Source organism: Carlito syrichta, unplaced genomic scaffold (genome assembly GCF_000164805.1).
Source record: "Carlito syrichta isolate Samal-C Ts95f unplaced genomic scaffold, Tarsius_syrichta-2.0.1 Scaffold127161, whole genome shotgun sequence".
Classification (NCBI taxonomy): Eukaryota; Metazoa; Chordata; class Mammalia; order Primates; family Tarsiidae; genus Carlito; species Carlito syrichta.
In genome coordinates, this window is record NW_007071257.1 from 140,392 (window position 1) to 162,183 (window position 21,792).

At 49.6% G+C, this 21,792-nt stretch overlaps 3 protein-coding genes across 4 annotated transcripts; 2 read left to right on the forward strand and 1 right to left on the reverse strand.

Moving 5' to 3' along the window:
• Positions 1-4,672: 4,672 nt before the first annotated feature.
• IL2RG (interleukin 2 receptor subunit gamma) lies at positions 4,673-8,731 on the forward strand. Of its 2 annotated transcripts, none has more exons than XM_008048863.1 (8): positions 4,673-4,867; positions 5,076-5,229; positions 5,747-5,931; positions 6,140-6,279; positions 6,754-6,916; positions 7,478-7,574; positions 7,817-7,886; positions 8,230-8,731. In XM_008048863.1, exons 1-8 carry the CDS (start codon positions 4,753-4,755, stop codon positions 8,413-8,415), a joined length of 1,110 nt encoding a protein of 369 aa, XP_008047054.1. In that variant the 5' UTR covers positions 4,673-4,752; the 3' UTR covers positions 8,416-8,731. The 2 variants fall into 2 exon arrangements, with proteins under 2 accessions (XP_008047054.1, XP_008047055.1); XM_008048864.1 differs by having other exon boundaries at positions 4,739-4,895; positions 8,230-8,672.
• A 638-nt stretch (positions 8,732-9,369) lies between these two features.
• Positions 9,370-11,647, forward strand: CUNHXorf65 (chromosome unknown CXorf65 homolog). The gene is made up of 6 exons (XM_008048865.1): positions 9,370-9,583; positions 9,705-9,791; positions 9,990-10,124; positions 10,788-10,856; positions 11,219-11,325; positions 11,546-11,647. The coding sequence occupies exons 1-6, from the start codon at positions 9,559-9,561 to the stop codon at positions 11,645-11,647; spliced, it is 525 nt and encodes a 174-aa protein (XP_008047056.1). The 5' UTR covers positions 9,370-9,558.
• A 471-nt stretch (positions 11,648-12,118) lies between these two features.
• On the reverse strand, positions 12,119-20,028 carry FOXO4 (forkhead box O4). Its single transcript, XM_008048866.1, is given in 4 exon segments — positions 12,119-13,573; positions 13,914-14,441; positions 14,444-14,972; positions 19,176-20,028. Coding segments are annotated over 4 exon segments (1,518 nt in total). The 5' UTR covers positions 19,629-20,028; the 3' UTR covers positions 12,119-13,565.
• Positions 20,029-21,792: the final 1,764 nt, after the last annotated feature.

Consider the following 21,792-nt stretch of genomic DNA (forward strand, 5'->3'; position numbering starts at 1 on the left):
CACACTGTGGGCTGTCTCCCTGCTCTCTTGATGGTTTCTTTTGCTTTGCAGAAGCTCGTTAATTTGATGAGGTCCCACTTGTCTATCTTTATTTATTTATTTATTTATTTATTGTAGAGACGAGGTCTAGCCAACTTGCCCAGGTGGGTCTCGAACCCGCGGGCTCAGACAATCCATTTGCCTTGGCCTCCCACAGTGCTGGAATTACAGGCGGAGCCACCAAGCCCGGCCTATTTTATTTCTTAAGGTCTTGGCCTTTAGGGTTCTGGATAGGAATTGGTTACCAGTTCCAATTTCCATAAGGGTGTCTCCTGCGTTTTCTAAGATTTTTCTAGTTTGAGGTTTTACGTTTTTAATTCACAGACCCTTTAAGATGCTGATGAGAGCTATGGACCTTCTTCTCAGAAAAATGAACATATTTTCAGCATACAGAATGTTAGATGCTTTCCAGGAAGAGTCTTAGACCCTCCTAAACTCATCCATGTATACTCTAAGAGTCTATAAACTCCAGATTAAGAACTCTTGCACTAGCAAAGGAGGCACCTACTGTGTCAGATGCTTTTCAGACACTATCTCCTTTAAACAGCCCCATGAGTTACGGAATACCATTGTCTCTATTTTGTGGACGAAGAAGCTGATTTTCTTTTCTTTTCTTTTCTTTCTCCCTGCCTCCCTTCCTTCCAAGTTGGAATCTCACTCTGTCACCAGGGCTGGAGTGCAGCAGCAAGATATCACATCACGGCTCACCACAGCCTTGAACTCCTGGGTTCAGGAGATTGTTCCACCTCAGCCTCCCCAGCAGCTGGGACTGTGGGGCACATGCCACCATGTCCGACTAATTTTTTGATTGGTTGCAGAGACAACGTCTCTCGAAGCTGCCCAGACTGATCTTGAACCCCAGGGCTCTGGCAATCCTCTAGCCTCTGCCTCCCAAAGTGCTGGGATTACAGGTATGAGTCACTGCGCCTGACCATGTGCAGGTTTTTTTTTTTTTTTTTTTGAGTTGGAGTCTCACTCTGTCGCCCAGACTGGAGTGCAGTGGCCGCTCCTGGCCACCGCAGCCTCGACCTGCTGGGCTCCAGCGATCCTTCCGCCTCAGCCTTCCAAGTAGCTGGAACTACAGGCACACGCTACCACACCCGGCTAATTTTTTGATTTATTGTAGAGATGAGGTCTCGTCAAGTTGCCCAGGCGGGTCTCGAGCCCGTGGACTCAGGCAATCCACTCACCTCAGTCTCCCAAAGGCGCGGGATTACAGGCTGAGCCACCGAGCCTGGCTCGTGTGCAGGTTTTTATGTGGACATAAATCTTCAACTTCTTTGGGTAAATACTAAACAGCATGATTGCTAGAAGAGTATGTTTAGTTTTGTAAGAAACTGCCAAACTGTTTTCCAAAGTGGCTGTACCATTTTACATTCCCACCAACAATGAATGAGACTTCCTGTTGCTCCACATCCTTGCCAGCATTTGGTGTTATCAGTGTTCTGGATTTGGGCTATTCTAATGAGTGTCGCTGAAGCATTTTAACCCACAGAAAGTTAGCAAGAGGTTAATTCCAGTCAGAGAGTAAATGCATATGATGTATCCAGTGTGGCGAGGATTGATGGTTGGAGCTTAGACTTAATTCTAAAGGCAATAAGCAGCTTTTGATGACTTTTAAGTTGGAGGATACCCTCTGTAGTGGGTTGAAAGTGACCTCCATGCTGGGCGCGTTGGCACACACTTTAATCCCAACACTTTGGAAGGCTGAGGTGAGAGGATTGCCTGAGCCCAGGGTTTGAGACCATCCTAGGCAACTTGGTGAGACCTTGTCTCTAAAATAAATGAATGAATGAATGAATAAGTAAATAACTGAATAAAATTAGCTGGGCGTGGTGGTGCACACCTGTGATTCCAGTTACTTGGAAGGCTGAGGCAGAAGGATCACCTGAGCCCAGCAGGCCAAGGCTGTAGTGCCCTTGAGCATGCCATGCACTCCACCCTGGGTGACAGAGTGAGACTCCTATTTAAAAAAAAAGAAAAGAAAAAATAGAAAGTGATCTCCAAAAAGATATGTCCACTCAGAACCTGTGAATGTGACCTTCTTAGACAAAAAGCTGTTAGCAGTTGTAATTAAGGGTAAGGCTCTCCAGGTAAGAACATCCTGGCTTAGGGTGGGCTCTAAATCCAATGACAAGTGTCCCCATAAGAGGAGAGAAGAATTGACTGAGTACAGTGGCTCACGTCTGTGATCCCAGAGCTTTGGGAAGCTGAGACTGAGGTGGGAGGATGTCTTGAGGCCCAAGGTTCGAGACCAGTCTGAGAAACATAATGAGACCTGTCATTACAAAAAGTAGAAAAATTAACTGAGCATGGTAGTACACACCTGTAGTCCTGGGTACTTGAGAGGCTGAAGTGGGAGGATTGTTGAGCCCAGGAGTTCGAGGCTGCAGTGAGGCATGATTGCACTACTGTACTCCAGCCTGGGCGACAGAGAGAGACCCTGTCTCAAAAAAAGAAGAGAAGGGTAAAGGAAATGCAGAGGAGAAGAAGTAATGTGACGGTGATTGCAGAGATTGGAGTGATGTGTTTACAGGCCAAGGAATGCCAAGGATTGACAGCAGCCACCAGAAGCTGTAAGAGAGAGGCATGGAACAAATTCTTCCTCAAAGACTCCAAAAGAAGCGAACTCTGGTGACACTTTGGTTTCAGACTTCTAGACTCCAGAAGAAAATATATTTCTGTTGTTTTAAGCCACCCTGTTTGTGGGTAAATTATTATGGCAACCCTAGAAAACTAATACATGCTAGGCCATATAGCCCAGTCTTCCTGAGACTCCCAGTCAAGTGCTCTTTTCCTTTGCTTGATGTCCTACCCCTTTTCCATCTGGTAAAATTACACGTATTCTTTAAGATTCTGCTGAAATTGCACCTCTTTGGCACAGCCTTCCCTGAATTACCCTCCCTGCTACATCTTTTTTTTTTTTTTTTTTTGAGTTGGAGTCTCACTGTCGCCCAGACTGGAGTGCAGTAGCCGCTTCCAGCCACCGCAGCCTCAACCTGCTGGGCTCCAGTGATCCTCCCGCCTCAGCCTGCCAAGTAGCCGGAATTACAGGCATGCGCTACCACGCCCGGCTGATTTTTTGATTTATTGTAGAGATGAGGTCTCACCTGCCCAGGCGGGTCTCGAACCCGTGGGCTCAGGCAATCCACTCACCTCAGCCTCCCAAAGGCGTGGGATTACAGGCTGAGCCACCGAGCCCGGCTTCCCCGCTACATCTTGAGGAATTTAGTTGCTTCCTCTTCTGTGACCACATGTCATGTCTATGCTATAGAACTTATGACACTATATAGTATTATGTATTTATGTCTTCCCCACTTTTCTATGAGCTTCTAGAAGGATGAGGATGTCTTATTTGTCTGTATATTCTCAGAATATAAGCACAGGCCTGGCACATATCAAAAACTCAATAAATGTTTGCCGAATAAACAGTTTCTGTGAATAATTTCTCCAACCAGCTCTGTGTTTTGGGAAAGGTAAATCTGGCAACAGAATGAAGAATTGATTAGAGAGTAGAGGGCCCTTAGGAAGGGAGACCAGTTAGTGAGTTCTAGTAATAATCATGACTAAAGGTAATGAAAGGCTGATTTAGTAGAGTGGCTGTGGTAATATAAAGGAGAAAACTGCTGGGAGAAACAGCACAGAAGCAAAGCTGATTGTATTCTCAGAGTGAGAGAGATGGAGGAGTTGAAGATGTTTCTAAGGTTTCAAGTCTGGGTGACTGAGAGGGTGGTTATATCATTAACTGAGATAGAAAAGGCAGGAAGAGAAGCAGATTTTAGGGAAGATAGGGAGTTTGAAACTATATTGTTGTTCCTCCACTTCCAGATTCTTTTTCTTTTTTTTTTTTTAGTTGGAGTCTCACTCAGTCGCCCAGACTGGAGTGCAGTGGCCTCTCCCGCCCGCCGCAGCCTCAACCTGCTGGGCTCCGGCGATCCTTCCGCCTCAGCCTTCCAGTAGCTGGAACTACAGGTGCGCGCTACCACGCCTGGCTAATTTTTTTGATTTATTGTAGAGATGAGGTCTCACCTGCCCAGGCGAGTCTCGAACCCGCGGGCTCAGGCAATCCACTCACCTCAGCCTCCCAAAGCGCTGGGATTACAGGCTGAGCCACTGAGTCCGGCTCCAGACTCTTTTTCTAAGCCAGACCTCCTCATTAGTTTCAACAGAGACCCAGCTCAGGCAGCAGCTAAGAGTGGGTATTCTGGTTCAGATTAGGTGAGGAAAGATAGCTGTATATGTGCCCACAGGAGCCAAGACAGTGTTTTCCATCCTCCCAAGACAATAGAGCTTTGACAGAGATTTAAGAGTGACTGAGCCAAGGAAGGAGTATAGCATAGGATGTAGGTGGTGGTGGTGGAGGTTCAGACCCTCCACTATATAAGACAATGACTTAGAGAAGATGATTTGAAAATGGTAAAAGTGGTGAACAGATCCTTCCCAGAATCTAGGTGGTCTGAGGATTCTTGAGTCTGTGACACATTTATACCCAGCCTTAGTCTTTACTTACTACCTTATAGCAGTACCTGATCTCCTAGAGGACTTAGACTGTGTCACAGTATACATTTGCCCCACCCTCTGTAAAGCCCTGGTTTCTAAGGTTCTTTCCACCGGAAGCTGTGACAGAAGGAAATGTGTGGGTGGGGAGGGGTAGTGGGTGAGGGGCCCAGGTTCCTGACACAGACTACACCCAGGGAACGAAGAGCAAGCGCCATGTTGAAGCCATCTTTACCACTCAGATCCCTCTTATTCCTGCAGCTGCCTCTGCTAGGGGTGGGGCTGAACACAACGGTTCTCACACCCAGTGGGAATGAAGACACCACAGCTGGTGGGAAATCTGGGACTGAAGGGGGTTGGTGAAAAGGGAGGCTGTGGGAAGGGGCCGTACAGAAATCTGGAAACTGCCACTGGCCGTTACAACCATCTGGTCAGAATTGAAGAGTGGGAAGGGAAGTGTTCTCTGCCTTGTGCTACTCCTTCTTCTGATAATCATTTCTTCTCTTTCCCTTCACCACTTCATTTTCCCCTCAACCTAGATATCTTCCTGACCTCTATGCCACCTGGGTACCACAGTAATTCTGCCCTGCCCCTCCCAGAGGTTCAGTGTTTTGTGTTCAATGTGGAGTACATGAATTGCACTTGGAACAGCAGCTCTGAGCCTCACCCTACCAACCTGACTCTGCGTTATTGGTATGACAAGGGAAGAGGGGGTAGCACATGGGAGGAAGAAGAAGTGGGCTGGATCAGAGACCAAGAAAGAGGGTAGCCAGTCTCTCAGGTGCCCCACTATTTTTTTCTTTTTTTGAATTGGAGTCTCACTTCGTCGCCCAGACTGGAGTGCAGAGGCCACTCCCGGCCACCGCAGCCTCTACCTGCTGGGGTCCGGCAATCCTTCCGCCTCAGCCTTCCAAGTAGCTGGAACTACAGGCACACACTACCACACCCGGCTAGTTTTTTATTTATTGTAGAGATGAGGTCTCGCCAAGTTGCCCGGGCGGGTCTCAAACCTATGGACTCAGGCAACCCACTCGTCTCGGCCTCCCAAAGCGCTGGGATTATAGGCTGAGCCACCGAGCCCGGCCTACCCCACTATTTTTTTATGGGGTGAGTCATTAGTCAGTTCAGGGGAGATGAGGCTGGGCTGAGAATATCTGCAGTACATGAATTGGCCTCACTGTTCCTCTTTCTTCCAACACTTCTCCTTTAGGTACAGGAAATCTGATAATGATACAGTCCAGGAGTGTGGCCATTATCTATTCTCCGGAGAGATCACTTCTGGCTGTCAGCTGCAAAAAAGGGAGATCCATCTCTACCAAACTTTTGTTGTCCAGCTCCAGGACCCACGGGAACCTAGGAGACAGGCCAACTGGACGCTAAGACTGCAGGATCTGGGTAATTTGGAAAGAACGGGTCAAGAGCCCAGGGATATCGTGGGACATTGGAGCCTATGGAGTGGTGTTCTTTCACCTTAAGGGTACATAGGCAGAAACGAGGAGGTAGGGGATTGGGATGGGAAAAGGAGAGGGATAAGGGGCACTACCTGCAGGATCCTGACTTGTCTAGGTCAGGGGAATGACCACACACATACACATGTCTCCAGTGATTCCCTGGGCGCCGGAAAATCTAACACTTCATGACCTGAATGAATCCCAGCTAGAACTGAGTTGGAGCAACAGATACACGGACCAATGTTTGCAGCATCTTGTGCAGTACCGGAGTGACCGGGACCGCAGTTGGACTGTGAGTGACTGGGAATGTGTAGCTGCTAAGGCCAAGCAAATGGGGATAAAGGACTCAATCAGCCAGACAGGAGGACCTAATACCCACCTCCACTCTCTGTCTCTCAGTTCTTCTACTCACTCCTCACCCTCCTCCAATGCCTTTCCTGTCATCACAAATGAGTTTTATTAAAAATTCTCTACCCATCCTTTTCCTGATACCAGATAGAAAAGTAAACAAAAGGAAGCCATTAAGGGGATATAAAGACATTAGATTCAAGTCAGTGAAAGAAGCAGTGTGGCTTGAGTAGTCAAGAGAGACGGGAAGAACTGGGAAGAACCAGAGATGACACTGTTTGTGTGTGTGTGTGTGTGTGTGTGTGTGTGTGTGTGTGTGTGTGTGTGTATGTGTCCATGCATGCACACGCAGGAGTAGGTTTTAATTCCCCCTTCTTTTATAGACACACATCTTTCTTTCACTCTCTTTCTCTCCAAGGAACAATCAGTGTCTCACGGACGTAGCTTCACCCTGCCAAGTGTGGATGGGCAGAAACTCTACACATTCCGTGTTCGTAGCCGCTTTAACCCATTCTGTGGAAGTGCTCAATATTGGAGTGAATGGAGCCACCCAGTCCACTGGGGGAGTAATACATCAAAGGGTAAAATGGACCCACATGATACCAATCCATGAACCCAACGCCCCAACCTTTTAACACCCCTGTCTTTTGCTCCACCTCTCTATCACTAAGCCCCCAAATTTGGTGTCCCATCTCCCCTCACCGTTCAACTCCAACCTCTAGAAAGCAGGGCTTTTCTGTACAGTGTTGTGTTGGTGTGTTGTTAGAGTAGGGGAGTAGATTGAAAAGGAGGCTGAGAGGGGCTCAAGGGGGTTATAGAATGTGTAGGATTTCCCTACAGCATTCCTAGAGAGCCTGCGTGGTGAAGATGGCTTTGGAAACAGACAGACCTAGGCTCTGCCACATACTACCTCTTTTGCCTTGGGAATATCAATAACCTCTTCAATTCAGTTTCCTCATCCATAAAATGGAGATAATTGTTCCTGCTTCTCAGGAGCTGTTGTGAGGATTAAGTAGAGGGAATGTCTTTAGCACAGTGCCTGGCACCAAGTTGGGGCACCACAAATGTAAGGTCTACTCTGTTTTTATTTATTTATTTATTCATTTATGTATTTATGTATGTATGTATGTATTTATTTATAGAGAATCCTTTGTTGTTTGCACTGGAAGCTGTGCTTATCCCCCTTGGCTCCATAGGATTGATTATTAGCCTCATCTGTGTGTATTTCTGGCTGGAACGGTGAGATTTTGGGAAGCCCAGAAGACTGAGGTGAGGGTGACTGGGAATAGTAGAGGAGGTTTATTGCAGGGAATCGAGGAGTAGAGGGTGAGACAGTAAGGATTACCCAAGAGGGCATGGTGATAGAAGGAAGTCACAGGCACAGAGAACATGGAATCACTTCATTCCATATAGGACAGCTGGGAGAAGGATACTGAGAGCTTTAACCTATGTGCTCCTGCTCCTTCCTTCTCTCCTATCAGGGTGATGCCCCGAATTCCCACTCTCAAGAACCTAGAGGATCTTGTTACTGAATACCACGGGAACTTTTCGGTGAGAACACGGTCATAAGCATGCTGCTGTCTGTCAACTGTCAACTGGCTGCCAGCAAGAAGGACAGAGTTGGGGGGGCAAGGAGAGGGGAAAGGGGACCCGTACTGTCAGGATGTGGCCAACCAAATGGGGGATGGGCTAGACAGAGAGAGACACACAGAAAAGTGGCTTATAGATTGGGTGAGGCAGATGGAAACAGTGGTATTTGGGGCTCAGGTGTCTCTGTGTGTTCCTTCTGTAATCACAGTGGTTGCAGACATTGTGAGAGCTCCTTTGGCATGGAGCCTGGGTCTTTTACTTTCTGCCCATAATTGACCCCTGACCTGGACATATCTGTCTTTAGGCCTGGAGTGGTGTGTCTAAGGGATTGGCGGAGAGTCTGCAGCCAGACTACAGTGAACGACTCTGCCTCGTCAGTGAGATTCCCCCCAAAGGAGGGGCCCTCGGTGAGGGGCCTGGGGGTTCTCCCTGCAATCAACATAGCCCCTACTGGGCCCCTCCATGTTATACCCTGAAGCCTGAAAATTGAGCCCTGATCATCTGACAGAAGAACCCCAAGGTCCTGTAGCCCTAAGTCTTACTGAGTCCCCTTCATCCAACCAGTCTGGGTCGGATGCTCACCTCGCCCTCCTGTGGTTGATTTTGAATTTTGTGCCCCCATGGAACTGCCCCTTCATTTGTTATTCTCTACTTGAGAATTGCCCCCTTGCTCTGTACATGTTTCTCATCTTCCCCAACCCAGCCCTTCCTTTTCGCAGGATTCTCCTTCCCTCCCTCCCTCCCTCCACCCTTCAATTATTCCTGAATCAATGAGAAATAAAATTTCTATTGACAATCATCAAAAATGTCTGTTATGGGAATGGGGAGTAGGGGAAACACAGGGTACAACGAGGGAGGCATGGTGCCAAAGGTAGGAAAAAAGGAGTAGTAGACTCATGCTGTGGAAGCAGTTAACTAGAAAAAAAGTACCGTTCTCGAAACTTTTCTCCAGGTGTCCAGCACTCATTTCAGGGTCCAGTTTAGAGTTAGATTTGCCACACTGCCCGTATTCCCAATTAATCTTTTACAGGTCTCACCCAAGTTCTTCTCTCCTTATCCTTACTCTACTTTTTTTTTTTTTTGAGTTGGAGTCTCACTCTGTCGCCCAGACTGGAGTGCAGCGGCACACTCCCAGCCACCGCAGCCTTGACTTGCTGGGCTCCGGCGATCCTTCTGCTTCAGTCTTCCCAGTAACCAGAACTACAGGCGCACGCTACCACGCCCGGCTAATTTTTGATTTATTGTAGAGATGAGGTCTTGCCGAGTTGCCCAGGCGGGTCTCGAGCCCGTGGGCTCAGGCAATCCACTCACCTCGACCTCCCAAAGTGCTGGTATTATAGACTGAGCCACCGAGCCCGGCCTTACTCTACTTTTTTGCCACACATACCACTTCTGACCTCATAATCACTCAACTGCAACCTCAGGCCCCACCCCTAGGGGTGTTGGTTATCCACAACTGCCCATAGCTCTCTCTCCTGCCTGCCCAGTCTGGGCCTCCTCAGCCTATGAGATCCATCCGCCTCTCCAGGCCCCCAACCCCATGGGCCTACTTGGTCCTCCAAGGCCTGTAGAATACTCTCCTTCCACATGACTCTTCAGGGTACCCTCTGAAGAGTGAGGCAATCTTGAGAGCATGTTCATCTTCATCAAACATGGAGGTGAGGGGCAGCACAGAACTGGAATCTGTGTGTGGGGGTGGGGAGATTTGAGGACTGTAGAGATTACAGAAATGGTATAACTGGAAAAGGGACCCGCATGTCCCATCCCATCTCTTCTCAGATAATCAGCAGTTTCTGGTCAGTACCAATTGCTCTGTCCTCCTGTTGCTGCATTACATCCGCAGTAAATTAAGGTTGTTTAAAACAGGTGAGGAGCTTGGGGGGGACTTGGCCCAGGCTCAGAAGTAGTAGGGTCATCTCTAGGCCCCATACCCTCCTCCTGGCAAGAAGGGAGTTTCTTGTATTTCTACAGCTTCCTTCCACCCATTCTGTGTAGTATCACTGGCTCCTTTTGTTCCCACTCTCTTTCCTGAGCTACCCAAATTACCCTGTGGCCTCCCTCCAGACACTATCGATTTATGTGATGAAAAGGGGACAATGAAGTTGTTTTTCCTGATGAAGACCCCTGGAGACTATGCCAGCAAATTCCTTACACCTCGAAGTACCTACTACGTTTGTAGGGTGGACCGTGGGGCACCAGGTAGAGTCTTGGGAGCATTCCCCAGAGATAGAGCAAGGCCCTTGAGATGGATTGTGAATCTTTTCTTTAAAATAGGACACCTTCGGCCGAGCACAGTGGCTCATGCCTATAATACCAGCACTTTGGGAGGCCGAGGTGTGAGGATTCCCTGAGCCCATGAGTTCGAGACCAGCCTGGGCAACTTGGCGAGACCTCATCTCTACAATAAACCAAAAAATTAGCCGGGTGTGGTTGCATGTGCCTGTAGTTCCAGCTACTTGGAAGGCTGAGGTGGAAGGATCACCTCAGCCCAGTAGGTTGAGGCTGCAGTGGCCATGAGTGTGCCACTGCATTCCAGCCTGGATGACAGAGTGATTCCAACTCAGAAAGAAAACCAAACCAAAACAAAACAAAACAGGGTACCCTCAACCAGATCCGAATTGACCATCTCTAATCATCCTAAGAATGGGCACTGCCTCTATAACAATAGGTAACACACATGTCCCCCCACTTCATCCTAGTCTTATAACATCCTAGTCTTCATAATTCTCCCTTAGGTCCATACCTAAGGGGAGGAAATAAGGCACAACAGCTGAAGGTAGTATTTTGTGTAGAAATCTTGGGCTTCAGAGGGGTGGAGACTGGGTGACATGGGCTGGAGATAGCATACTGCTATGTTCACAGGAACCAGAATTGAGAATTCCTACAGAGCTTTTGTGCCTCTCCTGAAGCATCCAGAGCCCGAGCTAATTGGTAAGGAGCATGATGTGGGAGGAAAGACCATGGAGGGTACTGTACATAGCTGTATGATGGAGAATATAGGATGGGACTACTGTGATACAGTAGGTAGAATGAAAGGAGCCTAGGAAAAGGGGACTAGGGTCCAGGTCCATGTTAGGAGGAATGTTTAGCTCAAACCAGGTGGAATGTGCATGTGTTAACCCCTCCCCACTCCCATTTCTTGGCTATCTTCTCTGTATACCTCCCTATCACCACCTCATTATTTCCATCTTAGGCCAGGATGCTTCAGTTAATCATTTGAATAATGGGAGGAGTGCCAGGATGGTTGAGGTCTCTAGTCCTCAGAGGTACAGGTGCCTTTTCCTTGTTCCTAGATGCACTGCGCACACAATGTGATCTCCTGGAGAGGAGCCGAGTGAAGTTGCTTAGAATCCAAGAAGCTAAGAAGGTCGTTCCAGTTGAATCCTCGGTGACCCTCCAAGTAAGACTCCCCAAATGTGATCTGCCCCAGCAACCCCCTCTCCCCACCAACCAACTGAATGTCCCTCCACTCTTGGCCCTCTGAGATGAATGTCTTTTCCCAATCCAACATCTAGGCTTTATACCTGCCTCCAACCTGTTTTGCCCTTCCTTTGGCCCTATATTGTAGAAACCTTCCCTGCAGAGGCCTCTTTGTTTATCTACTTACCCTCTCTTTCTAGTTCAAATCATCAGGAAGATCGGAGGAAGAGGGGCCTACTCGCAGGGGTCCGCTCTTTAAGACCAGAGCAGACTTTCTCAGTAGGAGGGATAGACATCGCTAACTCAGTAAAGTGACCAAGTGAGAGCAGTAATACTAGGTATGAAATTATTAAAATTTAATGTGAGATTTCCTTTTCTAGAAAGACTCCTCCCAATATATGCATTGAGGATTAAGTGTGCCATAGGCATGGTGGAGGCTGAGGGTGATGGGAGCAGCAGGAGAGGGCTGGGTGAGCACATGGGTGGGGGTGAGGAAAGACTGTGAAGTCTAGTACAATGAGCCTTTGAGGGACAGAGTAGGGAGTGGGGTCTTCTCAAACCAGACTACCTCCCCTTGGGAGTCCTATGTCTGCCTGCCTATTCCTGCTGGGGTTAGGTGTCTCTCCCCTACCACACTCCGACACAAATTCCCCCACCCCCCACCCCTCTGCTTCTGGGCAGTTCCTGGAGCCTGCCTGCCTGCCCATCTGCCCTTTACCTTTCTCCCTCCCTCTCCCTTATCCGAGGGGCATAGCAAGGCAGCAGAAACCAGAGCTAGTTATAGGCATTTATTGAATGTATTCATTTATTGATTTGACACACTTCCCCACTCCAATCTAGCACATGATACAATCTGGGTAGGCCAGGCGCTGACACAGGAAATGATGGGAACCCACAGCAGGGTGGGGGAGGGGACAATGCAAAGGGCACCGGGGGGAGGGGCTGCTTTGGGGGCTGGGGTGGAAAAGGAGCCCCAGATGGCCTTCCTGGCAGGTGTTAGCAAACCCGATCCACATTCCCCCCCATCCCTGCTCATTTCCCAGACCCTCAGCCAAGCTCCCCAGCTCCCCCTTCCCTGTTCCTCCCCTCCCCCCGCTGCCACCACACATACTTCCACATAACCCCTGTAGTCTGGGAAGGGGAAGAAGGGCAGGGACAGCTGTCAGGGGCCTTGAACAGGGAGGTCTCTGTACCTAACTTTACCACCCTAAATCCTTCCCTCCTTCTTTCCCCTCCCACCCCCTTCCCAGGCCCCAAGCTAATTTCAGGCCTTCAGTGCACTCTCCCACCATAGCACTAGCCCACGCTGGGTCAAAGGAGAATGTGGCTGCACCCCAACACCACACACTCCCAGGCACAAGTTGAAAGAAATGAGGGGACCAAGGCTTAGCTTTTTCCTTAGGGAAACTTCAACCTATTTACACATAGACCATTTTCTAGACCTAGTCCAAATGGGAGCCCTTCCCCTTGTTCACTGTTACTCCTCACCTCTCCCCAACTGCCCCATGTCTCTCCTAGTATTGACTGTAGTGTTTGTACCCTGTCACTTTGACAAAGCCTTCAGAAAGAAAAACACATTTTCCCCATCACTAGCACCTTGCCGCTGGTAAAAAAAATCTCTATATTTGTGTTTATATTTCTTTAAAAGTATATAAAAAGCCTTTCTGTTATCTGCAGCCTTCCAAGGATGATTTGGCCTGGCCAGCCACTCCACCGCTCAGACGTTGGCCCTCCCAGGTCCCCTATTCCCCCCACCCACCCCACATCACTGGCCTAAGGGGCCGCTGCATAAAAATCCCAGGCTCAACCTAGCCTGACTCATCTCAGATAAGACTCTCTACAAAAAATCCTGCTCCCAAAGGCAGGGGTAAGGCCACTGGTGACTTCACATTTCTAACAGCATTGCCCTCCCCTGCTACAAAGCCTAGGGGGTGGGAATGGGGGAAACCAAGGATGGCTCCTGATAAGGGAGCCTTACCCCCTAATTGGCACAGTGAGAATAAACCCTCTCCCTTTCCCCCTCCCATGCCCCTCCCCCCATAGTCCCCATATGGGGCAGCTTTATCTTTATAATTTCCTCAACTCCGGTGTGTGACCAGACCCCACCCTAGCTCTAAAGCAGGGTCCCAAATTCCTGGGGAGGGCTCTGGGGTAAAGAGTGGATATGGACACCACGCCTGGCTCCACCTCTGAAGCAGGGACAAAGCTTCCAGCCATGACTCAGGGATCTGTGGGAAGAAGAAATGAAGGACAAGGTAAGAGGTTTATCTGGGGTGTGTTAACTTTTTACCATACAGATTCATACCAAGGAAAATAGAGACACTTCCCCCCACTCCACACACATACCTCTTCTGTGCTACCTTGCATGGGTGGGCACTGTTGAGGTATCTGGAGTTCTCATCAAAAAACTATGCTTCTCTAATATTACATCCTCCCTTGTCCAATTCCCCCAAGAGCTGTGGCTATACCTTGTTCTAAATCTTCCCCTTGCTCAGATCATGGAACTAGCAGGGCACCTAGAAGTGGACACAGGTTGTGTGATGCTACAGTTATTAGGGGGTGCTGTACCTGGCTCAAAGTTGAAGTCCAGTCCCTCGTCCCCATCCATGAGGTCACTGATGATGTTATCCATGTCACACTCCAGGTTCTCCATATACATATCGAGATCTAGATCCTGAGGCATTCTGTCTTGGCTTGCAGCTTCAGTAGGGGGTGTGAGCACAGGAGTCCCCAAGGCCTTGGGGATGGGAGCACCTGCCATGACTGGAGGTGGTGCTATCATAGAAAGGGTAGGAACCAGATTGCTGGGGCCCGGAGCCTCAAGGGACTTGGGACATAGGCCGACTCCTGTGGCCAGCTTACTGGAGGAAGGTATCCCCCCCAGCAACAGAAGTGTTGGCGCCTGGGACAGAATGGGATCTACCTGGGTCATGAGGACATCAGCAGGGGGTGGTGGTGTATCAGAGGTGAGCAGGGCCTCCAGAGACTGGGAGTTTGAGAAGCACCCTTCTCCTGTTGACAGGGGCCCCTCTGCTGGGCTGAAGAGGGAGGTGCTATAGGTGTGTAAGGGGCCAGTAGCCCCAGGATGCTGCAAGAGAAGCCAGAGAGACCGCTCCGAGATAGCAGGGAATGGGAAGATGTGAGATTGAGCCCGTCTAACAGCTCTAGATCTTCATTGAGGGTGGGAGGGACACCCCCTGCATAGCTGCTGACTGAGGCTGGTATTTCCTCTTCCGCCAGCACCTCAGACTCTGGCCTCATGGGGGACAGCCGGGTGCTGACAGTGCTAGCATTTGAACTGCTTCGTGGACGGAAGGTGGTCCACATATCGGCTTCCTCACGGTTTCGAGAGCAAGGGCTGCCTGACCACTTGGCAAAGTGGCCAACAGGGCTTGTTGGAGTGGCACCTTCAGGTGGAGCTGGCAGCCCAGGTGGTTTCTTCTTGGGGGCCTTACTGCGGCCCCGGAGCAGCTTGCTGCTGCTATCCATGGAGGCAGCCCGGCGGCGTGGTGCTTTGCCACTCTTGCCTCCCTCGGGGTTCAGCATCCACCAAGAGCTCTTGCCAGTAGCCTCATTGTGAACCTTGATGAACTTGCTGTGCAGGGACAGGTTGTGGCGGATGGAGTTCTGGAAGGGGCAGAGGCAGCAGGAAAGGGGCATGAAATATGTGCAGGAGAGGACAGCGACCAGCAGTCTAGTCCAAAAGGATGCTTGTCCCTGGTGGTCTAGTGGTTAGGATTAGGCATTCTCACCTCTGCTGTGGGGTTCCTCTCCTGGTCATTAGAGTTTCAGAAAAAAATTTAAAAATTTACAAAAAAAATATGGGCATGGTGGCTCACACCTGTAATCCCAGCATCTTGGGAGGCTGAGGTGGGAGGACTGCTTGAGCCCAAGAGTTATAGACTGGCCTAGGTGATATAGTGAGACCTCATCTCTACACACACAAAAAAATTAGCCAGGCATGGTGGTGTGCACCTGTAGTCCCAGCTACTTGGGAGGCTGAGGGCAGAAGGATTGCCTGAGTCCAGGAGGTTGAGGTTGTGGTGAGCCGTGATGATGCCCCTGCACTCCAGCTTGGGTGACAGAGTAAAACTCTGACTCAAAAAAAAAAAAAAATCCACAAAAAGAAAAAAAAAGGATGCTGGGACTCAGCAGGCGGATTCCTGGAGACACAAAGAAAGTCAAATCCAGGGAGAAAAACTGGCAGAGGTCAGGTTGGAGATGAGGAGGAGGAGACCACACACAGTTCCTACCCCAAGACAAGCTGCGTAGTCTCTGCTCCAGAATTATCTGCACAGGGGCACAGAGGACAATGTGCTAACAACCTACTGCAAAGGGAATAGCGGCACCTATCCTGGAAAAGCTCTCAGCACTGTGCTTCTCTCAGGTCTCAGTGTGTGTGGTGGGGGGGCGGTATCTGGAGCTAGTGGGCCTTGAGGAGACTCTTGGCGCAGTAAGAGCTAGGTTTAGGTGGGAATGAGCATTTCACCCCTTTCCTTGAGTGTAGGTTTGGGTGGGGTTTTCAGGACAGTGATGTAACACCAGCCTAGGATTGGACCCACCCTGCCTGGAGCCAGTTCTCTGAAAAGGCTAAGGGCTGGAATATCAGCACAGCAGGTGCTCCATTCTCCACAGAGCATTTAGGCCACCCAGCTCTCTATAGGATTTGAAAAATTCCTTTTTTTAACCCCCTGTCTGAATCCCAGTCTTATTTCTTCCAATCCAGGACAGACACCTCAATTACATTCAGTCCAGGCTTCTCACTGCATCTTAAATACATACAGAGCAACCCTCCTCCCCCCATTTTCCCTTTCTTTTCTTTTCTTTTTTGAGTCAGAGTCTCACTCTGTCGCCCAGGCTCGAGTGCGGTGGCATGCGCATGGCCACTGTGGCCTCAACCTGCTGGGCTCAGGCAATCCTTCCGCCTCAGCCTTCCAAGTAGTTAGAACTACAGGCACGTGCCACCATGCCCGGCTAATTTTTTGATTATTGTAGAGATGAGGTCTCGAACCCATGGGCTCAGGCAAGCCTCTCACCTCGACCTCCCAAAGTGCTGGGATTATAGGTGTGAGTCACCGCGCCTGGCCCTCCCCCCACTTTTCCTAGGAAGGATCTCTCTAAATTCTACTTGTTCCACCAAGATCAAGATTAAATTCTTCCTCTTTTACAAAGTGGTTGCTTGACTTTGGCAGCCAAATTTCTTGTACAGTATTTTTAATCTGTTCCACACAATTTTACCTAATCTATATTGTGTGGTTTTTGGTTTCATGTAATTTGTCTCATCAAGTGTAAGTGCCAAGTGTAATGTCCTCCTATTCCACAGCCTCCAATAGTGCCCTCTCAGAGTGCCAAGTTCACAGCACATACTCAATATATACTCAAGTTCACAGTACAAAATCAATATTTGTTGCCTAATTGGTGAGTGGCCCCTGGGTGACGATGGTGAGGCTCCCCCTGAGGTTCTGCCAGCTCTTGAGTGCCTTGGGTATTAGAAGCTGTGTGTTTTCCCTTCCCACCTCACTGGTGACATTCTATTAGGTATATATATACTTCCCCCCAGTGGCCTGGGGAGCTGAAATTGGCAGCTTCTTGAGCCCCCAGCACAGTTTACTTTTACTGGTTGTCTACTTTTACTGGTTGCCGCAAGGCAGGCTTAGTTACACCACGGTTTTGTTTTGTTTTTCCCCCTGGGAACCTGTCTTCTTTTCCCTATCTCCTTCCTAGCCCTTTTCCCCCACTTCTCAGGAATTTGTGTGTATCAACCTTGGGGGCATTTGACCTCCTGCATGGAGCTTTTTAGTTTAGAAACTTAGGAGGCGCCCAGAAAGGCTTGGAGCAGCTAGGAGGCTGAGGCTGTAGATAGTCAGAAACCATTTGTGTTTCTCTGACTGGTGCTCTAAGATAAGGAGACCCTTTGCCTGGGGAATGATGCTTGAGCAGCTTCTTGTTCCAAGGCTCTTTAGCCAAAGAACTCCTTGTGTTCCTGAGACCCTGTGGTAATGGCACTCCAACTGATCTGGTTGCACTGATGTTTCTAGCTCCTTCAAGGAGTTGCACTTGTCCATCCAGCCTGAGGACCACAGTGACTTCTGGCACCATGATTTCCCCCCTTTTCATCCTCTAATTTTGGAACTACTGAGAAGGCCCATTTCTTTCCCTCCTACTTAGCCACAAGGTTCATTAGTCTCCTCTTCTTTAGGCCTTGGAACTAGCAAGAAGCACAGTCTCTTAACTGGAGAGGTCGGTTCCCTAGAACTCTTAGGTGTTGGGGGGCGGATTGCTAATTGCTCCCCATGCCATCAAGTCTAAGCTTTCTTGTTCTAAGTGAGTGCCGCCCCCTGGTGGGGTGGGAGTAACCTCGGCCTATCATCATGGAAGCCAGTTCAGGCATGAGACTTTCCCCTCAGAGGGGGTTGAGGGTGCCTAGGAAGTCCCAGGCTCAGCTTGATTCCAATGAGAGCAAGCCACGCTTTTCTTAGAGAATATGATATAGTTAGACGTGAGTTCAAGTTCTTATTCTGCTGCTATTATAGAAAATTTCCTAATCTTTCCATACCTAGCTTCCTAATATGCAAAATGTGGAATCTCAGAATTGCTGGAAAGATTAATAAAACAAAACATTAAAAAACTACTTCGTAAACTTTTATAAAGCCCTATATAAGTGCAAATTATAAGAAGGGACTATACTCCCACAGTATAACTAACAACTTGTGCTTATTCTACCCTGGAAAATGAACCTAAGGGAAAAGAAAAACAGCTGTGTAGGCAGGGTCTAAGGAGGGGAGCACTTTATGAACTGAGACTGTGGCGTGGCAGTCTACCCAGAAATAGTGCCAAGGGTCTCAGTCAGCTGTCCTGTCTTCTGTTCTGCCCAGCCCCTAGGGATATTGCAGATCTGAGCCCTCAATCTCCTATACCCAGGGAAGACCCTCTGCTTATTCAACCCTTTGTACTCTTATATGCTGACCTCATCACCTATGGAGGTTCAAGACATCAATAGGGGTTGAAGCACCCCAGTTTTGTGATTAGAGCCCCATATTTCTCAGGATGAGTTTTTCAGAGTACCTTGTGAGACCTTTCCTCACAGTTTCTTCATGGAAGGCCAACGGAACTCCCAATCTTGTGCTCTAAAGTGAGAGCCCTACCTCTTTTTTCACAACCAATATTCCTTAACAGTAAATGAAGACTTACCCCAAAACTTGAATAGCCCCTTACAAGGGAGAATTCTGTGACATTATAGGGTAAACGGAGGCAGGTAGCAGTTCACAGCCCTTTTTCTTCTTAGAGCATAAGATCAGCTACCTGTCTCCATTAATATCACTGTTTTTACCCTTTGCCCCTTCATTCTCTTCTCTTGGGTAGAGTAGTCCTAGTCCCTCTACACTAAGGTATTGGGAGGCAAGCAGGGAATCCAAGTAATCCCACAGGAATGGGAGAAAAGGTGTTGGGGTGGGAGGAGGGAAGGCTAGATTGGTGTGGGAATCCACACAGCTCCTGCTGTACATAGGATAAAGACTTCTCTGTGGGAATAAGTGTTTGGGGCAGTTCAAACCAAAGTGCTGGGAGTGTTGAGTAGTGAGCAGAGAATTTGATTTTCTCCAGGGCAGGGACAGTGTCTTATTCATCTGTGATCCTCCAGCATCTAGCACTGAGTGTGGCATATACTATGTGCTAAGTAAATGTTTATCTAACTGGAGACTGAGGGTGGATTTCTGGGTTTCCCAAAGGGGCGAGGGTGAAGGTAGTAAAAGGGGCCCCATAACAAAGTAAAGGAGGCTGGGAACCCAGGGGCAGATGGTGTTGGGAAGGAGGTAAGGGGGACATAGTTACCTTCCATCCTGCTGAACTGTTGCTGTCACCCTTGTCCTTGAAGTAGGGCACAGTACGGACCATCCACTCATAGATCTGGGCGAGTGTCAATCGCTTCTCCGGGGCGCTTTCAATGGCCTGGCTGATGAGTTCTGCATATGACTGATTTCCCCAGGCATTTCGGCGGGAGCCTCCCTTCCGAGGACCTGTTACAGCCCCCAGGATCCCGGCCTGCGAGACCCCTGCCGGCTCTGGGAGCCGGGAGGGCAACAGGATCGGCTCTGAGCACCCCTCCGTGTGTACCTTCTCTCCCAGACCTGGCTCCACCTCGGGCGGCTCAGACGTCTCGGTAGCGAGCTCTGGTCGGGGAAGGGGCCAGGTGCAGGAGCGGGGACGGCTCTGGGGTTCGAAGTCGGGATCGAGGTCTATGATCGAGGCAGCCTTTGTGGCTGAATTCTCATTCCCTGGATCCATACGTGGAGTTGGACCTCTGCAGTTCAGCGTTCAGTGCAGCCAGCCACAGTCCCTCACGATGCCTCCCCCCAGGGGGGAAGCACCGAGGGCCAGGAGGCACATTCCTGCCAGTCCTCAGAAAGTCGCGAACTTCCCCCTTGTCCCAGGACGCTAGCCCCCAAGCTGTCTCTTCCACACAGTTCTCTGATCCTCTTTCCGACTACAGCCCGCAGCCTCAGAGCTCTTCCCGAGACACCACCTGTAACCTCTGCCGAGCAAAGACACTTTTTCTCCAACCTCTCACTCAGCTTCCTGCTCTTTTAAACCTGAGGCACGATGTCCCCTCATACATTGCGCTCCCATCACCGTACGTCTCCTAAGCCGCAGTTCCCTCCCCCTTTTGAGTTGCTGCCCCCCGGACACTCCTCCCAAATTTCCTCCACCCGGATCGCTGCCCTCCCCCACGCCCCGCTTCCCCGCGTCACTTGCCCCTCCCCTGACTCCCCCTCCCCCTGCCTCTGCCCTTCTCGCCACTCTTAGTAGGGTCCAGGTCTCTGCGGCCCCAGCCTCTCTTATTCCTGCACCGATTCCCCTATCAAACCCCCCCACCCCCCGCCCCCCGGGTTTCCCTTTTGTTTTGCTCCAAGCAGCAGCCCCCGCCTGACGTCTCTGTTTACCACTCGCCGGGGCAGCCATCTGCGCACGCGCTTCGGAGCCAGTTGGGAAACCGAGTCCTTCAGTCGTGCCACCCTGGTCAGTCTTGAGGACTACATCTCCCGTCCTCCTTCGCGGTCAGGAGCCCGATACGGCGGCGGGAGAGCAGCGTGGCAGGATGTTGGGAGGTGGAACTTTAACTGTTAGAGGTTGTCGCGGACTCTTTTTCTTTTCTTAGGAATCATTTTCCTACTTTCCCCCCTTTCTGCCCCCTCTCTTGTGATTTGGGGTCGCCTAGATGACCGTGTGAGAGACGATGTTAGACTTTTCCCTCCTTCAGTTAGGAGAAGGCAAAAGGGAAAAATATGCGGTCTCTACAAGAAGCAAGGAATGGACTAGAAAATAGGATGTATGCACATTGGGAATTGGGTGGGGGGATTGTGTAACATAAACAAACGGCTAGCTGAGGGCGGCGAGGCCCCTAACCCTCCCCCCCGCAGTTCACACTGACAGTGAGGTCTCTTTTACCAGTTTCCTCCACTGGCTCTTCTAGCCTCCCCTTAAATATTGATGTTCTCTGGGTTCCCATCTTCCAGGGCTTCACTTCTCATTCAACATGTCCCAAACTGAGCTCGTTATCTGTTGCTGCACCCACACTCCTAACCTCTGGCTACCCTTATCTCTGAATTTGGTTAAGGGTTGTCCTGATCTATCCAGTCTCTTGAGCTAGACTTACCCTTCACCTTTTTTTCTCTGCCTTTCTTTTTTTTTTTCAACTTTAACTTTTCTAAGTTTTTAATTTTTTAATTTTATTTATTTTTATTTTTTTATTTTTTGAGTTGGAGTTGCACTCTGTCGCCCGGACTAGTGTGCAGTAGCCGCTCCTGGCCACCGCAGCCTCGACCTGCTGGGTTCCTGCGATCCTTCCACCTCAGCCTTCCAAGTAGCTGGAACTACAGGCGCGCGCTACCACACCTGGCTAAATTTTTTTAGATTTATTGTAGAGATGAGGTCTCACCAAGTTGCCCAGGCAGGTCTCGAACCCGTGGGCTCAGGCAATCCACTCACCTCAGCCTCCCAAGGCGCGGGATTACAGGTTGAGCCACCGAGCCCGGCTAGTTTTTAATTTCTTTAACAATTTTTTTTTTGAGTTGAAGTCTCACTCTGTTGCCCAGTCTGGGGTGCAGTGGCATGCTCACAGCCACTCTAGCGTCCACCTACTGGGCTCTGGTGATCCTGCCGCCTCAGCCTTCGAAGCCAGAACTACAGGCACGCGATACCACGCCCGCCTAATTTTTCAATTTATTATAGAGACAAGGTTTCGCCAAGTTGCCCAGGCTGATCTCGAACCCATGGGCTCAGGCAATCCTCTCACCTCAGCCTCCCAAAGTGCTGGGATTACAGGCTTGAGCCACTGCACCTGGCCAATTTTTTTTTTTTTAAAGTCAGGGTCTCACTCTGTTACCCAGGCTGGAATTCAGTCCACGATCACGGCTCACCACAGCTTCGACCTTATGGATTCAGGTGATTC